At 60.4% G+C, this 18,229-nt stretch overlaps 1 protein-coding gene across 12 annotated transcripts in view; it reads right to left on the bottom strand.

The window, feature by feature from the left end:
- Positions 1-243: 243 nt before the first annotated feature.
- Positions 244-18,229, bottom strand: part of ACSF3 (acyl-CoA synthetase family member 3) — a 66,054-nt gene continuing 48,068 nt past the window's right edge. For 7 of the 12 annotated variants that reach the window (XM_004280055.4, XM_049702832.1, XM_033406250.2 and 4 more), the window contains 3 exons: positions 10,917-11,051; positions 10,366-10,477; positions 6,820-7,160 (listed from right to left, as the gene is read on the bottom strand). In XM_004280055.4, the coding sequence (XP_004280103.2) occupies positions 7,013-7,160; positions 10,366-10,477; positions 10,917-11,051 (395 nt within the window). In that variant the 3' untranslated portion in view covers positions 6,820-7,012. Of the gene's footprint in view, positions 451-6,819; positions 8,137-10,365; positions 10,478-10,916; positions 11,052-17,614; positions 17,706-18,229 lie in introns of those variants that run through there. The other 5 variants (XM_049702836.1, XM_049702833.1, XM_049702835.1 and 2 more) reach the window with 5 other exon arrangements.

The following is an 18,229-nucleotide window of genomic DNA, read 5'->3' on the forward strand; positions in this document are numbered from 1 at the left end:
CTGCCCCTGCCCCAGGCCCTAGGGGCTCTGTCCTGGGGGCGTGGGAGTGAGGCAGACACTTACTGGCCTTGAGGACAAAGAAAACCTCTCCGGCACGGAGGAGCAGCGCCGCGTCTTATGCCCAGACAGCCTGTCATTCGAGAGTGAGAAAAAGTAGAGACTCACCTACACCTTCCGCGGCGGTTACTGAAACAGCTACTGCAGAGAATTATTCATTAAAATGAAATCCGGTGAGCCAAGAAGTTGATCAAATGTCAGTAAATGTAATGATTGACCGTGAAAACAAAGCCTATTAATTTTTGTGTCCAAAACAAAACAAAACTGAAATGCTACAGAAATATCAAGACCGCGGAGGAGGAACTTCCCTGGCGGTCCACTGGTTAAGACCCCAAGCTCTCACTGCAGGGGGCGCCGGGTCGATACCCGGTCGGGGAACGAAGATCCGACATGCTGCACGGCATGACCAAAAATAAATAAATAAAGATTAAAAAAAAAAAAAAAAAAGATGGCAGAGGAGCAGGTATTGGGAGCCTCATCCCAGCCGTAGGGGAGCCCCGTGCTGCATTACTGCGAACAACTTAGACTTTGTAGCAAGTATCTAAACGTTTTAAGGCGCTCAAAGAACAGAAATTTAGTTTATAATTTCCAAATAAGCAAAAAGAAAAGAGTACAGAATTTTCTTAAGTCTTTACGGAATTTGTTACAATATTGCTTCTGTTTTATTTTTTGGCCATGAGGCATGTGGGATCTTAGCTCCCCAACCAGGGCTCGAACCCGCACCCCCTGCATTGGATGGCGAAGTCTTAACCACTGGACCGCTAGGAAAGTCCCAAGAAGTTTATCAATACAATGAAAGAGAAGGCAAAACAACAAATGCCATATCCCTAAGGTGGTGGCAGAAAATGCAAATGGGGATTGTAGAAATAAGTCTAAAGACATCAATAATCATAATAAATGGACTACATTTGCTCACTGAAGGAGAGACAGAGGGACTTCTGTCGCAGTGGTTAAGAATCCGCCTGCCAATGCAGGGGACACGGGTTCGAGCCCTGGTCCAGGAAGATCCCACATGCCGCGGAGCAACTAAGCCCGTGTGCCACAACTACTGAGCCTGCGCTCTAGAGCCCGCAAGCCACAACCACTGAGGTTGTGTGCTACAACTACTGAAGCCCACGCACCTAGAGCCTGTGCTCCACAACAAGAGAAGCCACCACAATGAGAAGCCCGCACACTGCAACGAAGAGTAGCCCCCACTCGCCGCAACTAGAGAAAGCCCGCGTGCAGCAACAAAGACCCAACGCAGCCAGAAATAATAAATAAATAAATTTTTTTTTTAAAAAAGAGAGACAGGAGTTTAAAACACCAGATCCAGCTGTGCTGCTCACAAGAGAGAGCAAAGCCACATGGGGGTGGGTGGGAGGGGGATGAAGGAACCCAGGGATGGACCATTTAAATACCAACCCCAGGGACTTCCCTGGTGGTGCAGTGGTTGGGAATCCGCCTGTCAATGCAGGGGACACGGGTTTGAGCCCTGGTCTGGGAAGATCCCACATACCATGGAGCAACTAAAGCCCATGCGCCACAACTACTGAGCCTGCACTCTAGAGCCCACAAGCCACAACTACTGAGCCCACGCACCACAACTACTGAAGCCCCCACGCCTACAGCAAGTGTGCCACAACAAGAGAAGCCACCGCAATGAGAAGCCTGCGCACCGCAACGAAGAGTAGCCCCCGCTCGCTGCGACTAGAGAAAGCCCGCGCGCAGCAACGAAGACCCAACGCAGCCAGAGATAAATAAATAAAATAATTAATTATAAATAAATAAATAAATACCAACCCCAGAAGCCGGATAGCGGTACTGATCTCAGAGAACGTGTGATTTAACAGGAAAACGCAAGTCACAATCCATCAGAATAGATAATAATAAGGTATAAGCGGGGCCTGGGCACCTACAACTGGAATATCAAAGGAAGAGCTGCCTCCTGAGGAAAGAAAAGCCGCTGTGTAGGGGCACAGGAGGGCCCCAAGTTCCAAAGCTCAGGAACCCGTTGGCCAGTGGGGAAACAGGGAGCAGACACCGTGCTCCAGTCACCCCCGGCTTAAGAAATGAAGCCAAAGAAGAAAGGACCCAGGGTTTGGAGCCGGGTGAGGACGGGGGTGCCCAGGCGGGCGTTAGGAGAACAGCTAGGTGGAGGCCCGTGAGGGCGGGTCCAGCCAGCCACCAGGAAAGGAGAAGCTAAACAAAAGGGTACTTTAACCAGATGCACAGGCAAGATTGATAAGGGACTGTGCAAATAAACCTGGAACCTGGATGAAGTGCACGGTTTTACAGAAGATCCCAGGTCATCAAATGGAAGTAACGAGTTTGAATAAACCAGTAACCACTGAAGAGCCCAAATTGGTCACCAAAGACAGCCCGGCCCGAGGAGGCTGCCGGCCCTGAGGGTCCCAGGGCCCACCTCCACCTCCTTCCGAGCCCTAAGTAAGATGGGCCCAGTCCCACATCCAGACGCCCCCGTGAGAAGCGTGTCGGGATTCAGAGTTTTTCAGATGTTTGGCACACGGAAAGCAGCCCTTTCCCCCCTTTCCTGTTTGCCCACTTCTGTCCCCTCTACACTTAAAAGAACCTAATTATAGGAATGAGATCACCAGGCAACTGAAAGTAACTCCTGACTTGTGCTCTCCTGAACGCACACCTCGCCTTGTCTACTGCGCTGATTCTTTTCCTAGATGAAAAGAAGTAAGAATGAAGAAGTAAGCAGTGAAAGAATGACCAGCTCTCTACCCCAGCAGCCCCCTTAGCAATCCTGCTGGAGACCACGCGGGCAAGAGGGCGTGCGAAGAGTCAGCCAGCCTGCTCGCAATGAAGGAGGCAGAGCCAACCCCCCCCCCCCCCCCCCGTCACTCTGACTCCACCCCCCCTGGAAGGCCTCCAACTCCTGGAAAGCTTTCGGCAGAGCCCTCTTACGGGAAAGGTGAGAGAGGGGCGTGGGTAGTTGTTGCAGACTTCTTGGTGTCAGACCCTTTGTTCTTTTATGTTTTGTTTTTTGTTTTTTAACATCTTTATTGGAGTATAATTGCTTTACAATGGTGTGTTAGTTTCTGCTTTATAACAGAGTTAATCAGTTATACATATACATATGTTCCCATAGCTGATCTCCCTGAGCTATGCGGCTGCTTCCCACTAGCTACCTATTTTACGTTTGGTGGTGTATATATGTCCATGCCACTCTCTCACCTCGCCCCAGCCTACCCTGCCCCCTCCCTGTGTCCTCAAGTCCATTCTCTAGTAGGTCTGTGTCTTCATTCCCGTCTTACCCCTAGGTTCTTCGTGACCTTTTCTTTTTTCTTACATTCCATATATGTGTGTTAGCATACGGTATTTGTTTTTCTTTCTGACTTACTTCACTCTGTATGACAGACTCTAGGTCCATCCACCTCACTACAAATAACTCAATTTCGTTTCTTTTTATAGCTGAGTAATATTCCATTGTATATATGTGCCACATCTTCTTTATCCATTCATCTGGTGATGGACACTTAGGTTGCTTCCATGTCCTGGCTATCATAAATAGAGCTGCAGTGAACACTGTGGTACATGACTCTTTTTGAATTACGGTTTTCTCAGGGTATACGCTCAGTAGTGGGATTGCTGGGTCACATGGTAGCTCTATTTGTAGTTTTTTAAGGCACCTCCATACTGTTCTCCAGAGTGGCTGTACCAATTCACATTCCCACCAACAGTGCAAGAGTGTTCCCTTTTCTCCACACCCTCTCCAGTACTCTCCAGTATTTATTGTTCCTAGATTTTGTGATGATGGCCATTGTGACCGGTGTGAGATGATATCTCATTGTAGTTTTGATCTGCAGATCCTTTGTTCTTGAGGTTAGGTCACAGTCAGGTCACGACGATCCTGTAAGTCTCCACCAAACAAACGGTACTGCCTGTTCTGACAGGAAAAAGCGAAGGTCCCAAGGCTCAACTTTCGCCCACCGAGGTCCAGGTCCGGGCTAAGAGACGGGGGTCCCTGCCGGGGTGTGGTTACCCTGCCCTGGAGCGTCTGTCCAGCACCCAGCCTGGGTCCTCCCGCCAGTGCCCAGGCTGAAGAGGCAGATCTCAGCTGGCGGCACCCTCGGGCCGGGTCCCCAGACCCTGCCCAGCCGTCATCACTGAGGGAGCCAGGCGCCCAGCACCCAGCCGGCCCTCAGGCTCCTCGGGCCGCCCACACGGGGGTGGGGGGGGGAGGGTGCCAGGTCCCCCGGGCTGAGACCCACGCAGACTGCCGCTGCCATTAGGTCGCAGAGGCGGGGATGGCGGAGAGGCTCACGGCCGCCTCAAGGCCTCCGCCCCGCCAGTGGGCGGCCTTGGCGAGGGCTGCGGAGCCCTGCAGGGCATACCCCCAGCCTGTGCCCAGGCCCGCAGCTCACCCGCCAGCCGCCAGCCCGAGGCCGGAGGGTCTGGAGAGCCCCGGAGAGAAGGCCGCCATCCGCCTCTTACCTCGCTCTGCACCGGAGGCCCACCGCCCCGCCGACCGCCGGCCTAGCGGGACCTCTAACCACCGCTCTGAACAGCCCGCGTTAGCGGTCTCGCGGTAACCGTTGCCTAGTAACTAGGGTTGCGCGGTAAAGGCCGCGTGCTAAGGGCTGCGCGTTACTGCACTCCTGCCCCTCTCCACGGGGGTGACACTGGGCCTGCGTAGGGGGCCAGGACGTGGACAACTCTGGGGGCCTCACGGGTGGTCCCAGCATCCGAGGGCGTCTGGGGGACCTCAGGCACTGGCAGAGGCAGGCCCGGCTCCCTTGGGACAGCCCTGCTGTTGTGGCGTCCACGCTCCCGACCAGCCCTGGGGTGGGCTCTCTGTCCGGGGACACTGGTCCGGGCCTCCCCGAAATGGGCTGTCGTCGCTCGTGGGGCCTGGGCTCCCCCTTCCTCCTCGCCACGCCCTCCCTGGGCTCCACCCCCTCACAGCACAGGGTCCAGCGGGCAGCTGCCCACCTTGGCTCCCACGGGGAGCTCAGGCCTCCGTCCTCGGGCGGAGCCCTGAGGGGGCAGCAGCCTCACGTCACAGAACAGGGGGGCGGGGCGGGGGGTGGCGCAGGGGGCGCGTGGGCCCTGAGGTGTCGCGGTGTCAGCCCTGACATTTCTGCGGCCGTTTCAAGCCCGCCCGACCCCCGGGGTCTCCTCAGCGGGCCCTCTGCGCATCTCACGCGGATGCTGAGCTCTGGGGAATAAATGCAGGCAGACGGCAGCAGAGCCTTGAACACCCGGCAGGTTTATGTCCGGAGGGAGGGACGTGGCAGGTGCGGACCCTCCACCGCGGGCCTTCCCCCTGCCCCCGAGGGAGCGGCGTCCGAGGAGCAGCCCCTGCCAGGCGCCCTTATCTTCCCACTGCCTCTCAACATGTCCATTCCCGCTGTGCCCAGGAGGCCAGCCAAGCGAGATCCAAGCACTACGGGTTTGACAGAGCCCAGGGTGCCCGCCCCTGGCTTTGGTTTGGGAGTCGAGCGCAGGGCAACACGGAGCCGCCAGGCTGAGGCATTTCCAGCCCCGGGAACTTTCCCAAAGCCTCGGGACCTTCAGCCATGCTGGCTTAGCAAGTGGGTCTCTGTCTGTCTCCAGGGCCAGGCCAGGGCCCCCGCCAGGCTGGGCTGGACCCACGTGAGGAGCGGCAGAGGATGAACCTGGCCCGAGGGCGCCGAGGAGGCAGGTTGGGCAGGGGCCAGGCCACGTTCTGCATCCTGAGGGACGTGGTCTAAGAGCCTGTCAGCGTCCCAGGCCGGTCTTGTTCTCGGTCAAAGATGACCATTATTCTTCGGAAAGTATTTTGTACAGATGATAGCAGAAGGCAGATGATGGCGTGAACGTTTTCAGGAATCACATTTTCAGTATCAAGACAGACAGAGTCAAACCAGTGGGATGAGGTAAAGATCTGGGGACGTGGGAACTGATTCTTCCCAGGAGCTCGTGGTCCCCAGGTCCCAGGACACGAGGACAGCAGGAGCCACAGTGTCCGGTGCTGCCCTGAGAGTACTGGGCTGCGGGCCAGCGCCAAGCCCGGAAGTCTGGCCTGCTGCACAGGCGGGTGACCAGTGCGTGTCCAGGGCTCGGGCAGGAGGGCGCTGGGGTGGACGTTCCTCCGAGCAAATGCCGTGCCCAGGGCCGGCCTCGCGGAGTCACAGGCCGTGCGCACAGGGTGGGGGAGCAGCCCTGGCCCCCACGTGCTGCCCACCAGGTCCTCGGCTCTGTCCTGGCTTCCGCCCATCCTCCCCACGACACCTGGGCCTCCAAGGGCGCCTCTGCCCTTGGCTGGGGAGGGCAGGGAGCCTGGGGGCCGGGCAGCAGGGGCAGGTGTGGGGGGGTCTGGGAAGGAGAGGGAGACATCCAAAGACCAACGGGGGCAGGGGGTGTCGTGGAGGGAGCAGTACAGGGGAGGGGAGGGGGGTCTGTGGGGCCCGGGCTGCGGCCTCGACAAGAACACTGGCCCCAGAGCCCAATACTGGCCCCCTGGCCCATCCCAGAGTGTGCCGACCCCTGGTCCAGGAGGCCCCCTCTGGGGGCCGAGGGTCCTCTGGTCACATGAGCTGCGTCCCTGGCCCTGAAGGCCTAGAGAGCCTCTGCCAGGGCTACAGGTGCCGGACACCCCAGCAAGGTGCTCGTGTGGTGGGAAACGCCCTCCCCTGGACGCCCAGGACCATCGTCCGTGTCCACCAGAGAGACCCCCGCCCTGTGCACCGTGCACACGCGTGCAGACCGGGCCCTCCCTGTGCCGTGGGCGGGGACCACACAGGCCCTGGGAAGGAGCGCAGGACAGGTGTCTGCTTCTCTGTGGAGCCTTTATTGAGTCTCCAGGGAGACCTGCTTCCCCGGTGACACCTCCAGACCCGCGGGGACCTGGGAGGCGGGGACTGCAGAGCACATGGAGCTGTGCGGTGCGCCGTGGCCACGAGGCCGGGACAGAGGGCACGAGGCGGTTTCCTTCCGGTCAGGCGTGGCCAGGCGGGAAGCCGGCTCACTGGCGCCCAGTCTCGGGGGCAGCCCAGTCGCGCGGGTAGAGCTGCCGGACGAGGTCTTGCTTGTTGACCTTCCCCATCTGGTTCCGCGGGATCTCCTCCACCAGCAGGAGTTCCGAGGGCACCGCGTACGGGGCCAGGACACCACTGCAGAGACAGGCCAGGCCTGAGGGCAGGAGCCACGGGCGCGGGTGGCGCCTCCGCAGCAGGTCGGGGCCTGGTCCTGGGCATGGAGACGCCCCTCTGCCCACTGGGGGAGAGGGTGAGCCTCACCCAGGGCCAGGCCTCCCGAGACCCCGCCCCGGAGCCCCTGAGCTGGAAAGAACTGGTCCTACCTCGCGGTCCATTCACTGCAGCCCTGGCCGGACAGCTGGGGGAGGTGGGTGGGCACCTCACAGACCCCTGAGTGCTATGACCACACACGCCGGCTGGAGCCACCCTCCCACCCCAGAGCCATCTGGGTCCAGCAGCTGGCCTGCAGCCGCACCCCAAGAGGAGCACCGTTAGACAATGCTCCCTCCTGTGAACGGCCACGTGGCGGGCCCAGCCCCAGGCAGCTCTGCACACCACGCCCAGGCTTCTCCTGAGCAGAGCTGCCTGCTCCTTGCTCGAGGGCCGCACGTGGGGCCCTTCAATACGGAACCAGCAGGTGCACAGGATGCTGCCTGGGGTGGTGGGGAGAGGGGCCACCCATCGTGGCCTCCTGGCGCACAAAGGCTCCACGCTCTGTGGCTGCTGCCAGTGACGCAGACAGCGGGGCATCGGGCAGTGGGGCTCTGGACAGCAGCACCGCGAAGTCTGCTCGGAGCCCGCAGGAGTAGGGACAGCCTTGGCCACTCGGGACGTGTGCAGCAAGGGGCCGGCGAGGGCGGGCAGAGAAACCCCATCCCTTGGCCTCAGTAGCTGGTGCCTACATCCACCTGCCCACAGATGGAGAGAAACGCTGTTACCTCGGGGCAGCTCTGGCGCAAATCACCTGCCCCGGGCCAAAGGTCACGGAGGTTCCCCCAGGGACACCCGCTCCCCGCCCCCCGCGGCCCAGCACCGCCTCCCAGGCGGCACCCACCTCCTCTCCGCCCACCAGCGTGGAGCGGGTCAAGGGGCAGCCGCAAGGATGCAGGCCCTGCGTGAAGAGTAGGTGAGGCGGGAGTGGAGCACGAAGGAAAAGGAAACCCCATCTGTCTAGAAGCCCAAACCCGGAGAAGGTCTCCTTCAAGGATGAAGATGAAGTTAAAGGCTTCAGACACAGGAGCTTGGGGTCCCCAGCAGCTGACCCACTCCCCACACTTGAGGGTCTGTGGTGGGAGGGGCCGCCATGGGGGGAGAGTGCCAGACAGGATACGTGTCATCTTCCTTATTCGTGAATCCTCCTTAAGAGATAACCGTTTGAACAAAAAGTGGGGCTTGTAACGACATAAAAGTAAAAGGTAGGACGACAGCGCACAGGCGGGGTGGGGTCACAGCAAAGGCAGGACACACAGCCGGAAGCCTAACTCACAGCCACCACGAAGAAGCAGAAGCTGAGGACGTAGAGGGACGCACTCTAAAGCCTGCAGACCCGCGGATTCTGAGAACAAACCCTGTTCTCCTACGAGGGGCGTCAGCTTAGCAACTGGTCTCATAGGAAACTGTCAGAGCAGCTCCCAGGCCAACTGAAGCCCTGGGCAGGAGCACAGCAGGGCTGAGTGGTTTGTTACAGAGCCAGCTTCCCTGTGGGAAAAGCCCCGTGGGCAGCGGCGGCCTCAGCTCCACCGCTCAGCCCCGTGGGGAAGGGAGGTGGCCCGGGGGCCCAGCAGCATCTCCCCTCCACGGTCTGATCGGACAGCAGCACCTGCGCCATCTGGACACCGGATTTCTGAATTATCCCCGGGGTGTAAGCCCCACGTGGGCCACTGCAACTGGACAGTTTGGTGGGCGGGCCACGTCCCAGACCGGGAACGTGGTGCTGCCACCGAGCCCAGAGGCCACGCCGGCCCCTCCAAGTGTTGTGGTGCCTGAGCTGGGGCAGGGGTGCCAGCCTCCCCCAACTCGGCTAGGAGCACAGCGCAGGGTCTGCAGCAGGACGTAGGACAGACCTTTGCTTGGCGGTCTTGTAAGATTCAAGAATCTTCAGAAATGAAAAAAATGGCAGCAAAAGGGAAGACATTATTAAAAAAAACAACACCCTTTAAAAAAGATCTCCCAAATGGCAACGAACAGGACACAGAAAGAAAAAGCAGCTTCTCTGAGCCAACGTCTGAAAGCTCGGAGGCCCCTCCCCCACTCCCCCCATGAGGGGGCGGAGCCGGCCCTGCGCTCTGAAAGGAAGGTCCCTGCCCTCCCTCCAGGGCGTGGGCAGCCGCGGGGTCACTGTCCAGTGACCGCCCCGTGGGAGGACACAAAGCCCAGGGAAGCGGCCGCGTGGAGACTGCAGGCTGACCACCCGCCCCAGGCCCGCCCTGCTGGGAGCATCTCCCCAGGGACCCAAAGCCTCAGCACACAGCGCAGCGCTGCCCCAGCCGGGCCCCTGCGGTGAGGGGACGACGGGAGCCCCGGGCGTGGCCCAGGAGACCTGCTCTCAGCACAGGATGGCAGGTTCTTTCTTTAACAAAGCAACTGCTTAACCAAAGCGGCAAAGCCGACTAGAATCTTCTTCGTGCCTTTGTGAAACTGCAAAGTTCCCACTGTGATTTTGCAAATCCAGGGGAATGTAATCGCCCAGCTGTGCTGCCCTGATAAACAAGGATTCCTCCTGTTTGTGAAATCACGGTGGCTGAGCCACAAATATCTTCAGTGCAGAGGAGGAGGCACGTCGGGTAGGGGGTGTGGGGAGAGAGGACCAGAAGGAGGGACCTCTTGGATCTAAAATAAAGGCCTTGGGGATGTAACTCACAGCTCCTTTCTGAGCTCTGGCCTGGGGCCAGCAGCGGCGCCCAGGGGCCCGTGTGATGCCCTGCGCTCTGCACGTGCTTCGGGCCCAGCAGCGCCCCGAGCCTGCTCAGCCCACACCCTGGGGTCCCATCGGGATGGCTCTGAGCTCAGCTCCTGGGAACGGACCTTCCCTGACAAGGCTCCTCCTACACCCAGGAGGGGACGCACTCACTCACCATGGGACCCCGTCCACCTCTGACCCGGCCTCGGAAGCTTACACCTGAGTCAGGGGTCGGGGTCCTGCATCTGCTCCCATCGTCACGACACAGCTTCCCTGGGGCCCTTTGCACGCGCGTATGAGTGTGTATGTGTGCATGTATGTGTGTGCGTGTGCGCGTATGCGTGTGTGTGTGTGTGGTGCGGGGAGCGCAGCTCCTACAGGACCACGTCACCTGGCCCTCAGCCCCCAGCCCGAGACCCCGCCCACCCGCCCGGCCCTCACCTGGCCCACTCTTTGAGCTCCCTGTGAGACAGCGAGTGTCCCTCTTGAAGGGTCACCACTGCGGTGACCCGCTGGCCCCACGTCACATCTGGAACTCCGATCACAGCCACGTCTGTGGAGAAAGAAGAGGGTGGGGGACCTCAGAAGCACAAGAGGGCGAGCACCGCAGGCTGCAGGGCAGCGGGCACCTGCGGGAAACACCTGGGACCCGCCGCCCCAGGGAAGCCCGCCTAGTGGCCAGCGACAGGGGATACGGAGCCTCTGAGGGGCCAGGATGTCCCAGGACGCCACCACTCCTGAGCACGGGTCCCGGCCTGCACCTGGCCAGCCTGGACCCAGGCGGGGGGCGGGGGAGCAGGCCGACTGTGGGGAGGGGTGGGGAGGGGATGGGAGGCAGGCCCTGGTGCTGTGCCCCCTCATGGGTACCCGGTCCCCGTTTTGTCAACAACACACACACAGGAAGACACATCTGGACTGGTCCCGAGACAGCCCGGGTGGCCGAGTGCAGCTGTGTCATCCAGAGGTCAGGGTCCGGGCACCTGGCCGCTCACCCGTGATGCTGGGATGGGCCAGCAGGAGCCGCTCCACCTCCAGGGCGCTGACCTTGTAGCCGCCACTCTTGATAATGTCCACGGACGTGCGGCCGCGGATCCAGTAGTTGCCGTCCTTGAACACGGCCGTGTCACCTGGGGAGAGGCTCGGGTCGGTGGGAGGCACCTGGCTCGGCCGCAGTGGGCGCTGCACACGCATGTGAGTGCCACCCTCCCCGGCACGTGTGGGCCCCGCATCTGGGAGTGTCAACGCCTTTCTGGGGCGAGGCAGCAAGCAGCAGGCGGACGGCTGGGACCTCGCATGACGCCACGCCAGACGCCTCCGTGGCCCTGCCCCGAGGCAGGTGGCGGCGTCCCACAGGCCCAGGCAGGACCCCCGGGAAACAGCCCAGGGCCACGGAGGCGGGAGCGAAGAGCTTCAGGGCCTCCCTGGGGCCCTGGCCACAGCAGGCCCTTTCCCAACAGGGCTCTGGGCCAGGCGCCGTGTCACACGGGGTCTGGCAGGGGGGAGGGACCCCGCCCCCCCACCCGCCATGCTCAGCGCCGGGGCTTCCCCTCCCACTTCTCCTGGACGTGGTCCTGGCGGGAGCCCTGCCCAGCTAAGGACCCACGCGGTCCCACCTCAGGAGGCGCTAGAGACCTGAGCGGGGGGGGGGGGGCCGCACGCCAGACAGGGCATTGCGGTCGGGGGGGTGGGGCTGAGTGTGAGGGTGCACACACACGTGTGCACGGACGTGTGAGCCTGTGCACGTGGGGACGCCCACCGTGCACTCTGCGAGCGGCGCTGATGCTTCACCGTCTGCTGTCACACACCCCAGGCTGCACACGGGTGAGTAGCTGGAATAAATCATCAATACTTCATGATACATCACACCGTCCAGTGCAGGAGGCCCCTCCGTCAGCTCGCACTCCTGGCGACCTGCCACGCGGGGCATCCCAGCCTAGGAAATGATGGATGGCACTGCCTGGCTGGCTGCGGTGGGCTGTGATGCAGCAGGAGCCGGGCTCCTGCAGGTGTTCTGGACAGAGGGATGGAGCAGGTGGCCGGCTGGCGGGCAAGGATGCAGGCGTGGAGTAAAAGGCGGGCCACAGGGACAGGACGCAGTCTGCCCCCATCCCATGAGGCCCACCGGGGCCCCTCTCCCATTCCTGCTGTGCGGCCCCGGCTCCAGCCATGTCCCCTCCACACTGGACAGCCACTGGGTCTCCTGACGGCTTCCCAACCACTGGACACCAGCCCCTTAAATGCACCCAATGGCCCAGCCAGGCCTCCGCCGGCCAGAGACCCAGCAGTGTTGGGGGTGGGGGTCACTGCCCTGCCCTGGTCCTGCCAGGGATGCCCCCATTGCCCATACCAAGGCCGACATGGCTTCAGGGCCTCTGGCCATGTCGCCTGCACCCTCTTTGCTCTGTGTGACGCCAACTTAAGTCAGGGTGAGAGTTCCCCACGGCTGCACCCACACGCCCTACGGCAGGGCCCCCAGCCACGGTCTTCACCCCAGGGGTGCTCACACCCGCTACCCCATCTGCGGCATCTGGTTCTCCATCTGCCCGATCCCCTTCACTGTCCCTCTGCTCAGACATCACTTCTGTGGCATCTCCAGGTGCCCCTCCCCACGCACCAGCTCACAGTTCCAGCGGCTTCCTTGCACTGTCTCCTGTCACCAGCTCTTACACTGACCCTCACCCAGCCTGATGAAGAGCAGTGAGAATTAGGATCTTCTCTGAGAAAAGCCAGGCACCGCAGTGGTAGGGATGGCGCTGAGGACACACGGACACTGTCCCGGGGGAGGCCTGGGGGTCTGTGTGCTGAGTGAGGAAAAGCCCCGCGGGAGAGCCCTGCTGCTTCCCGGGACCACCGTCAGGCAGGGTCGCCGACAGATGTCAACACCACCCTGGACTACCCGGTGGCCTCAGTGTGATCACACACGTCCTCGTGAGGGGGCGGGGCAGAGGGATATTCGAGACACAGAAGACCCAGGAGGGGCCCTGTGGAGACGGAGGGAGGAGGCCCCAGCGGCTCTGTGCCCCTCACACGTGGCTGTGCAGGAGGCCAAGGAAGACGCTAGAAGGAAGACAAAGACACGACAACCTCCCAGAGCAGAGCCTCGCCTGAGCACACAGCTTGGTTCTCTCCCTCTTGGAGTAAAATCAACAGCAACTGTCGTTTTCAAGGCACAAAGCCATGCACAGGAGACAGGAGAGGGCGTGATGGTGAGGGAACTGGCGGCTGGAAAGCAAGCGGACAGACCCCGTGGGCTGGAGGGAGGCTGTGTGAGGCGGGTTACGGCCAGGGTGGCAGGCGCCCTGCAGGAGGTGGCGAGGACGGGCCGAGCGAGGAACAGTGGCACCGGCCCCCAGCGCACGGCCGCCGGTCCTTCTCTGCGGACGGAGGAGGGTGGACGGCGACACGGGAGCCCATGGGCCCTGAGCAGCGGTGGCTGGGCCTCCCCACCCCCTCTTCTTGCTCTCAGCCCCCGGACCCTTGCTGGGCATCAGAGGGGAGAAAATCAGCCATCAACACCCGGAATTACAAGACGTGGTCTCCAGAGCCCCCAGGGTGCATGGCCTGTCGACTTCAGGGCTCCCAGTGCAAAGGGAAGATTCTCTAGGACCTCAGGAGGGGAAAGGTCACGACGCGCCAGGAATAACGCAGCTGCAGCCGGCAGCACACGTGGAGGCCTGACAGCAGTAAAGACAATTTCTAGCCCAGACTCCTGTACCCGGCCCAGCCAGGACGAAGACGCTGGCAGACACGAGCTCTCCAGAGCTCACCTCCCACCCGCCCAGCCTCAGGAGGCTCCTGGGGAACGTGGCCGACAAGGAGAAAGGAGGCCGGTGGGAGCTGTGCACTGGCGTGGGTGGCAAGCACGGGGGGGTCTCCCAGGAGGACTGGAGGCCAGAACAGATGGGCCCTCCCGCCTCGGGAAACACTGCGGCTCCCACGTGGCTCAACCCTGAACGGTGTGTCCACAGGCGTCTGGCAGCCTCCAGGTGGCCAAGATGGGCACGGCTGGGGTACGAGGGCCACGCGTCCTTCTTCCCAAACCAGACAGACCGCTGGAGCCTTCCAGCTGCGCACATGGGACCTTGATAAAAACAAAGATCTTCTGCCCAGAGGTCTGAGGCCGACCAGGGTAGACACAGCGGCCAAAAGGCAGCGTAGGGACTTTCCTGGCAGTCCGGTAGTTACGACTCTGCGCTCCCAATGCAGGGGGCCCAGGTTCGATCCCTGGTTGGGGAACTAGATCCCACATGCCGCAACTAAAGATCCTGCACACCACAGCTAAGACCTGGTGCAGCCAAACAAACAAACAAACCCAGAAAAACAAACAACAACAAAAAACAAAGGGCAGCGCAGAGGCCCAGCAGGAGCGCGCAGGATGGGGACACGCCGTCCGCACAGAAGCCACTCCAGGTGGCTCGGAGACTTAACTCCAACAAAGCCCGGCGTTTCAGAAGAACATGGAGGAAAAGCTCTTGACGACCGCTGGGGAACAAAGGGACGAGCAGCAGACAGACCCGCGACACAGCCCCAGCCTCCTGTTCACAGGGCGCCTCCACACAGAGCCCAAGCCCCGCGGGGCGGCGGGGGCCGGCGGGATCGGCAGCCTGACCACACCACACGGCCTGGGGGGCCTGGGGGGCCTGGGGGCCCTGCCCAGGGCTCTGGTCGTACGCGGTCAGCAGACGTGAAGGGGTCGACCACCTCCAGCTACACGTGCTGTCACACCCCTAACACGAAGCACTGGGCGCCCTCCTTTCAATACGCTGCCTGATTCCTAACTATTGTTGGTCAAAATAAAAGCACTGCTTTCTGGAGAACCACATCAGAGCTCAGCATGGCTCTGAGTGAGCGGCTGGGCAAGAGGACGGAGCTCACGCCTGGGTCCACCCTGGGGCCTTCGTCACATGACAACTGGGAAGATTTTATACTTCTCGTCCGTGTTTGTAAGGGAACGAAGCTTACTGAGGAAACACTGGCAGAGAGAAAACAAAGGGACAGACAATCACAGAGACAGCAGCTAGCGTCTGTGCCTGGCGGTGCAAACCCGCATGACGGCCACACACACACACACACACACACACACACACACACACGCGTGTGGTGCACGCCAGCAGGGGCTCCCTCAGGCCAGGATCACTCGAGTCGTGGCTGCAAAAGGCTCACGATCCTCCTGCTCTGGATGCACCACGAGGCACCCACAAGCCCAGCGCAGAACAACGGACTCCAATTTCCCACTTTATAAACATCGTGCGCGTCGCCCCGCGCCCGGTTTCCTTTGAACGGATTCCCAGGAGCCCTCCTGACACGCAACCCGCCCGCGGGTGCCAAGCACCTGCCTCACAGCACCAAGTGTCAACTTCGGGAGAATCTCTGCCAGTTTGGTGAAAGGAGACTGTTTCCATACTTGCTCTTTCACCACCAGGAAGTAAAACGTTTTCCGTATTTTTATGTCCAATTGCACTTCCTCTCGATCTGCCCGTGGCCGTGGCTCGTTTTTCCTACTGGGGCTACTGGGCTCAAGGGACCCACTCCCTCGGCCCCAGTTGGCCCTCACCGACTTCTCGGTGGACTCCACGTTCCACCGAGGCTGCAGACCTCGGCCACGTGTGCACCCAGGGCTTTCTTGTTTCCTGCTATATAAATAGCCTTTTATGTTTTCCCCTGATAACATCATGTGCTCATTAGAGAAGGAAAAAAAGGGAGTAAACTCAGCACCAAGATAGCCCCGTTAACGTTCTGCAGGGTTTCCTTACAAACCTTTTCCCCAGTTACCTAAATTTCTTCTACGACTGTGTTGACGTGTCGTTAGGTGTGTGCAGTTTACTACGTCACTTCCTAACAGTAAACGGTGCAAGGAAATCTTCTTTAGAATAAGGCAGAGCTACCATTTCTGTTTCCTCGTGTTCAGTCACAGTCTTTCTACCATGTCCAGAGGGTAGGAGCTGTAGCCCAGCTCAGCCCAGTCCCTGCATCCCTGTGTCCTCAGCTCCGTCCGCAGGGTCAAGGTAAAGCCCTGAGCAGAGGGGGGCTCCCGGCACTGCCGTCTCCCTGCCCCGGCCGGCACTGGGCCCGTGTGCGTGTGGAAGGTTCTCCCCAGCCTGGCGTGCGCAGGTGGAACACGATCAGGGTCGCCATCGGAGGTGCTTCTGGATAGAGAGCTTTGGTTTCCGGCCTGAGCTGCAGCCAGGACCCCTGGGGCTGGCAAGGAGCTCCCTGGCGATGGAAACCAGGCTTCACGCAGGGCAGGGAGGGTGGCCATGGCTGGCACGGCCGAGGGAGGCCTCTTTCCTCTCGTCCAGACACGGAGGAGGCCTCTGAGGAGAAGCCGGCCGGGTGCGGCCCCTCTCCAGCCCGGGCCACAATCTGTGTGGCAGGAAGGGCTGGCCAGGGAAAGGGTTAAGTTTAATTCATCCTGATTTCTATTTAATATCACGCTCTCCCCCGGAGGAGCAGCAGCTGTGAGCTGATTGCCGCGCTCATTATGCAGCCTGTATCGCTAATGGCCTGTGACAAAGGCACGCGGCTTCCAGGCCTCACCCCCGAGAGCCAATTAAACACACAGACTCCCTTCCTGTTTGCTGCGCATTATAATGAAATTAAACTGAATTTCAAAATCATTTTCTCCTAAAGACATCTCTTTACGATAATTAATGCATGCTATTCCTTTCAACTGAAATATTCATCACGACCAGGGACTAAAATGTTTTACCGCTGACTGCCCTGCACTTCGCAGCGCTGCCGGCCCAGTGTTCAGCGAGCCCTGCTATCTGCAGAATCCACAGGGCTTTGGTTCCTGTGCTTCAAAAAAAAAAGTTGCAGCTCTTTAGCTGCATTTAAAAATGAAACAGGATGGCCACCAGGAAGTCAGATTTCCAAGTCAGGACACTCGGAGGGCTACAGGAGGGACCCACAAAAAAGCAAGATTAGCTCAAAAGTAGTATTGCTTAAATACTGCATTTAAAGGACAATGATAGTGGTTGGCTGCCACCAGGCTGGCCCGTATGAACGCGAAGTTTACAAAGGGAAGCCAGGGCGTGTGTGAATGTGCCGCACGGACAGGTGGCCCGGGCTCCTGGGCCCCAACCACAGAGCCCTCTGCTGGCGCTGGCCAGGGCTCCTGGCACAGGCCTCTGCTCTGGGGGGCCCGAAATGGAGCCCCGAGGTCCCCCAGGAGAACCCCTCATGTGCCCCTTCCCCCTCAAGCCCCACCCAGCGGAGCCCCAGCACCCCGAGACCTCGGGGGGTCTGCACGTGGCCGCCAGCTCTGTCACCTGGTGACCTCAGGCCCACGACGGCGGCAGATTGGAGGTGATTTCTGCCCTTCCTAACCCGTGCAGCCTGAGCCCGTGGAGAAGACACGTGTGTGCTATCGGCCGGCCGCAGTTCCCCAAGGCGTTACCAGGCCAAGGACACACCCACTGCGCGCCTCCTTGCCCACCCCCAGGTGCGTCCGGCACCCCGTCACGGCCGCCCCCTCACACAGCGTTTCTCTTCAGCTCTGTGGTCCACAGAAGACCTGGCAAGAGGTGCGTTTCTAATTATGAGGCCAGCACATGACGGACGGGGGAATAGGCCTTCCTTTTTGGAAAATACTGCTTTAAGATTATTATTATGAAATAATGCATTTTCAGTACAAAACTTTTAGAAATACAGACAGGCAATAAGAAAAAGAGAAAGCCCAGAACCCCACCTTCTGGCTGTCACGAGCTGCTGTTCCGGTGTGTCGTGTGAACACAAACGCAGTGAATCAATGCAGCTGCAACCGTGAGTACACCCAGTACCTGCCGAATCGTCCACATGGATGGGACCGCTGGGACCAAGGAGGGGGGCGGGGTGGACGGAAGGGGTGGGGCTCCTCAGAGCGGGCCCCGGGTGCGCGTGCGGTGAGAGGGCTCCGAGGTTGGGGGGTGGGTGCCTGCCTGCCCACGCACAGACCCTGGGCTCTGGCTCCACGGGCTGCTCTAGCAGGCGAGAGAGTGCAGGGCAGGGAGTAACGTAACGAGGGACCCAAACCAAAGTGCAAACCAACCTCCTTCTATGAAAACGGGGGCGGGGTTACAAAGCAGGGGGTGGCGGCGGTGGGGAGGGCAGGGCGCCCAGGAGGGTCTCGGAGGCGGAGTGCAGTGGTCACTCGGGAAGGAGAGTCTTGACCCACGAGGGGCAGAGGGACCACCTCGTGCAGGGCTGCTGGGCCAAGGGACAGGACGGGAGCCTGGCCACAGGGCTGGGGGCTGCTAGCCCCCCTGTGGGTCATGGCCTCAGGACCTTCCTTCTAGAGGCCTCAGGGGGGCTGGGGTGCAGTGTG

Source organism: Orcinus orca, chromosome 20, assembly GCF_937001465.1.
Source record: "Orcinus orca chromosome 20, mOrcOrc1.1, whole genome shotgun sequence".
Classification (NCBI taxonomy): Eukaryota; Metazoa; Chordata; class Mammalia; order Artiodactyla; family Delphinidae; genus Orcinus; species Orcinus orca.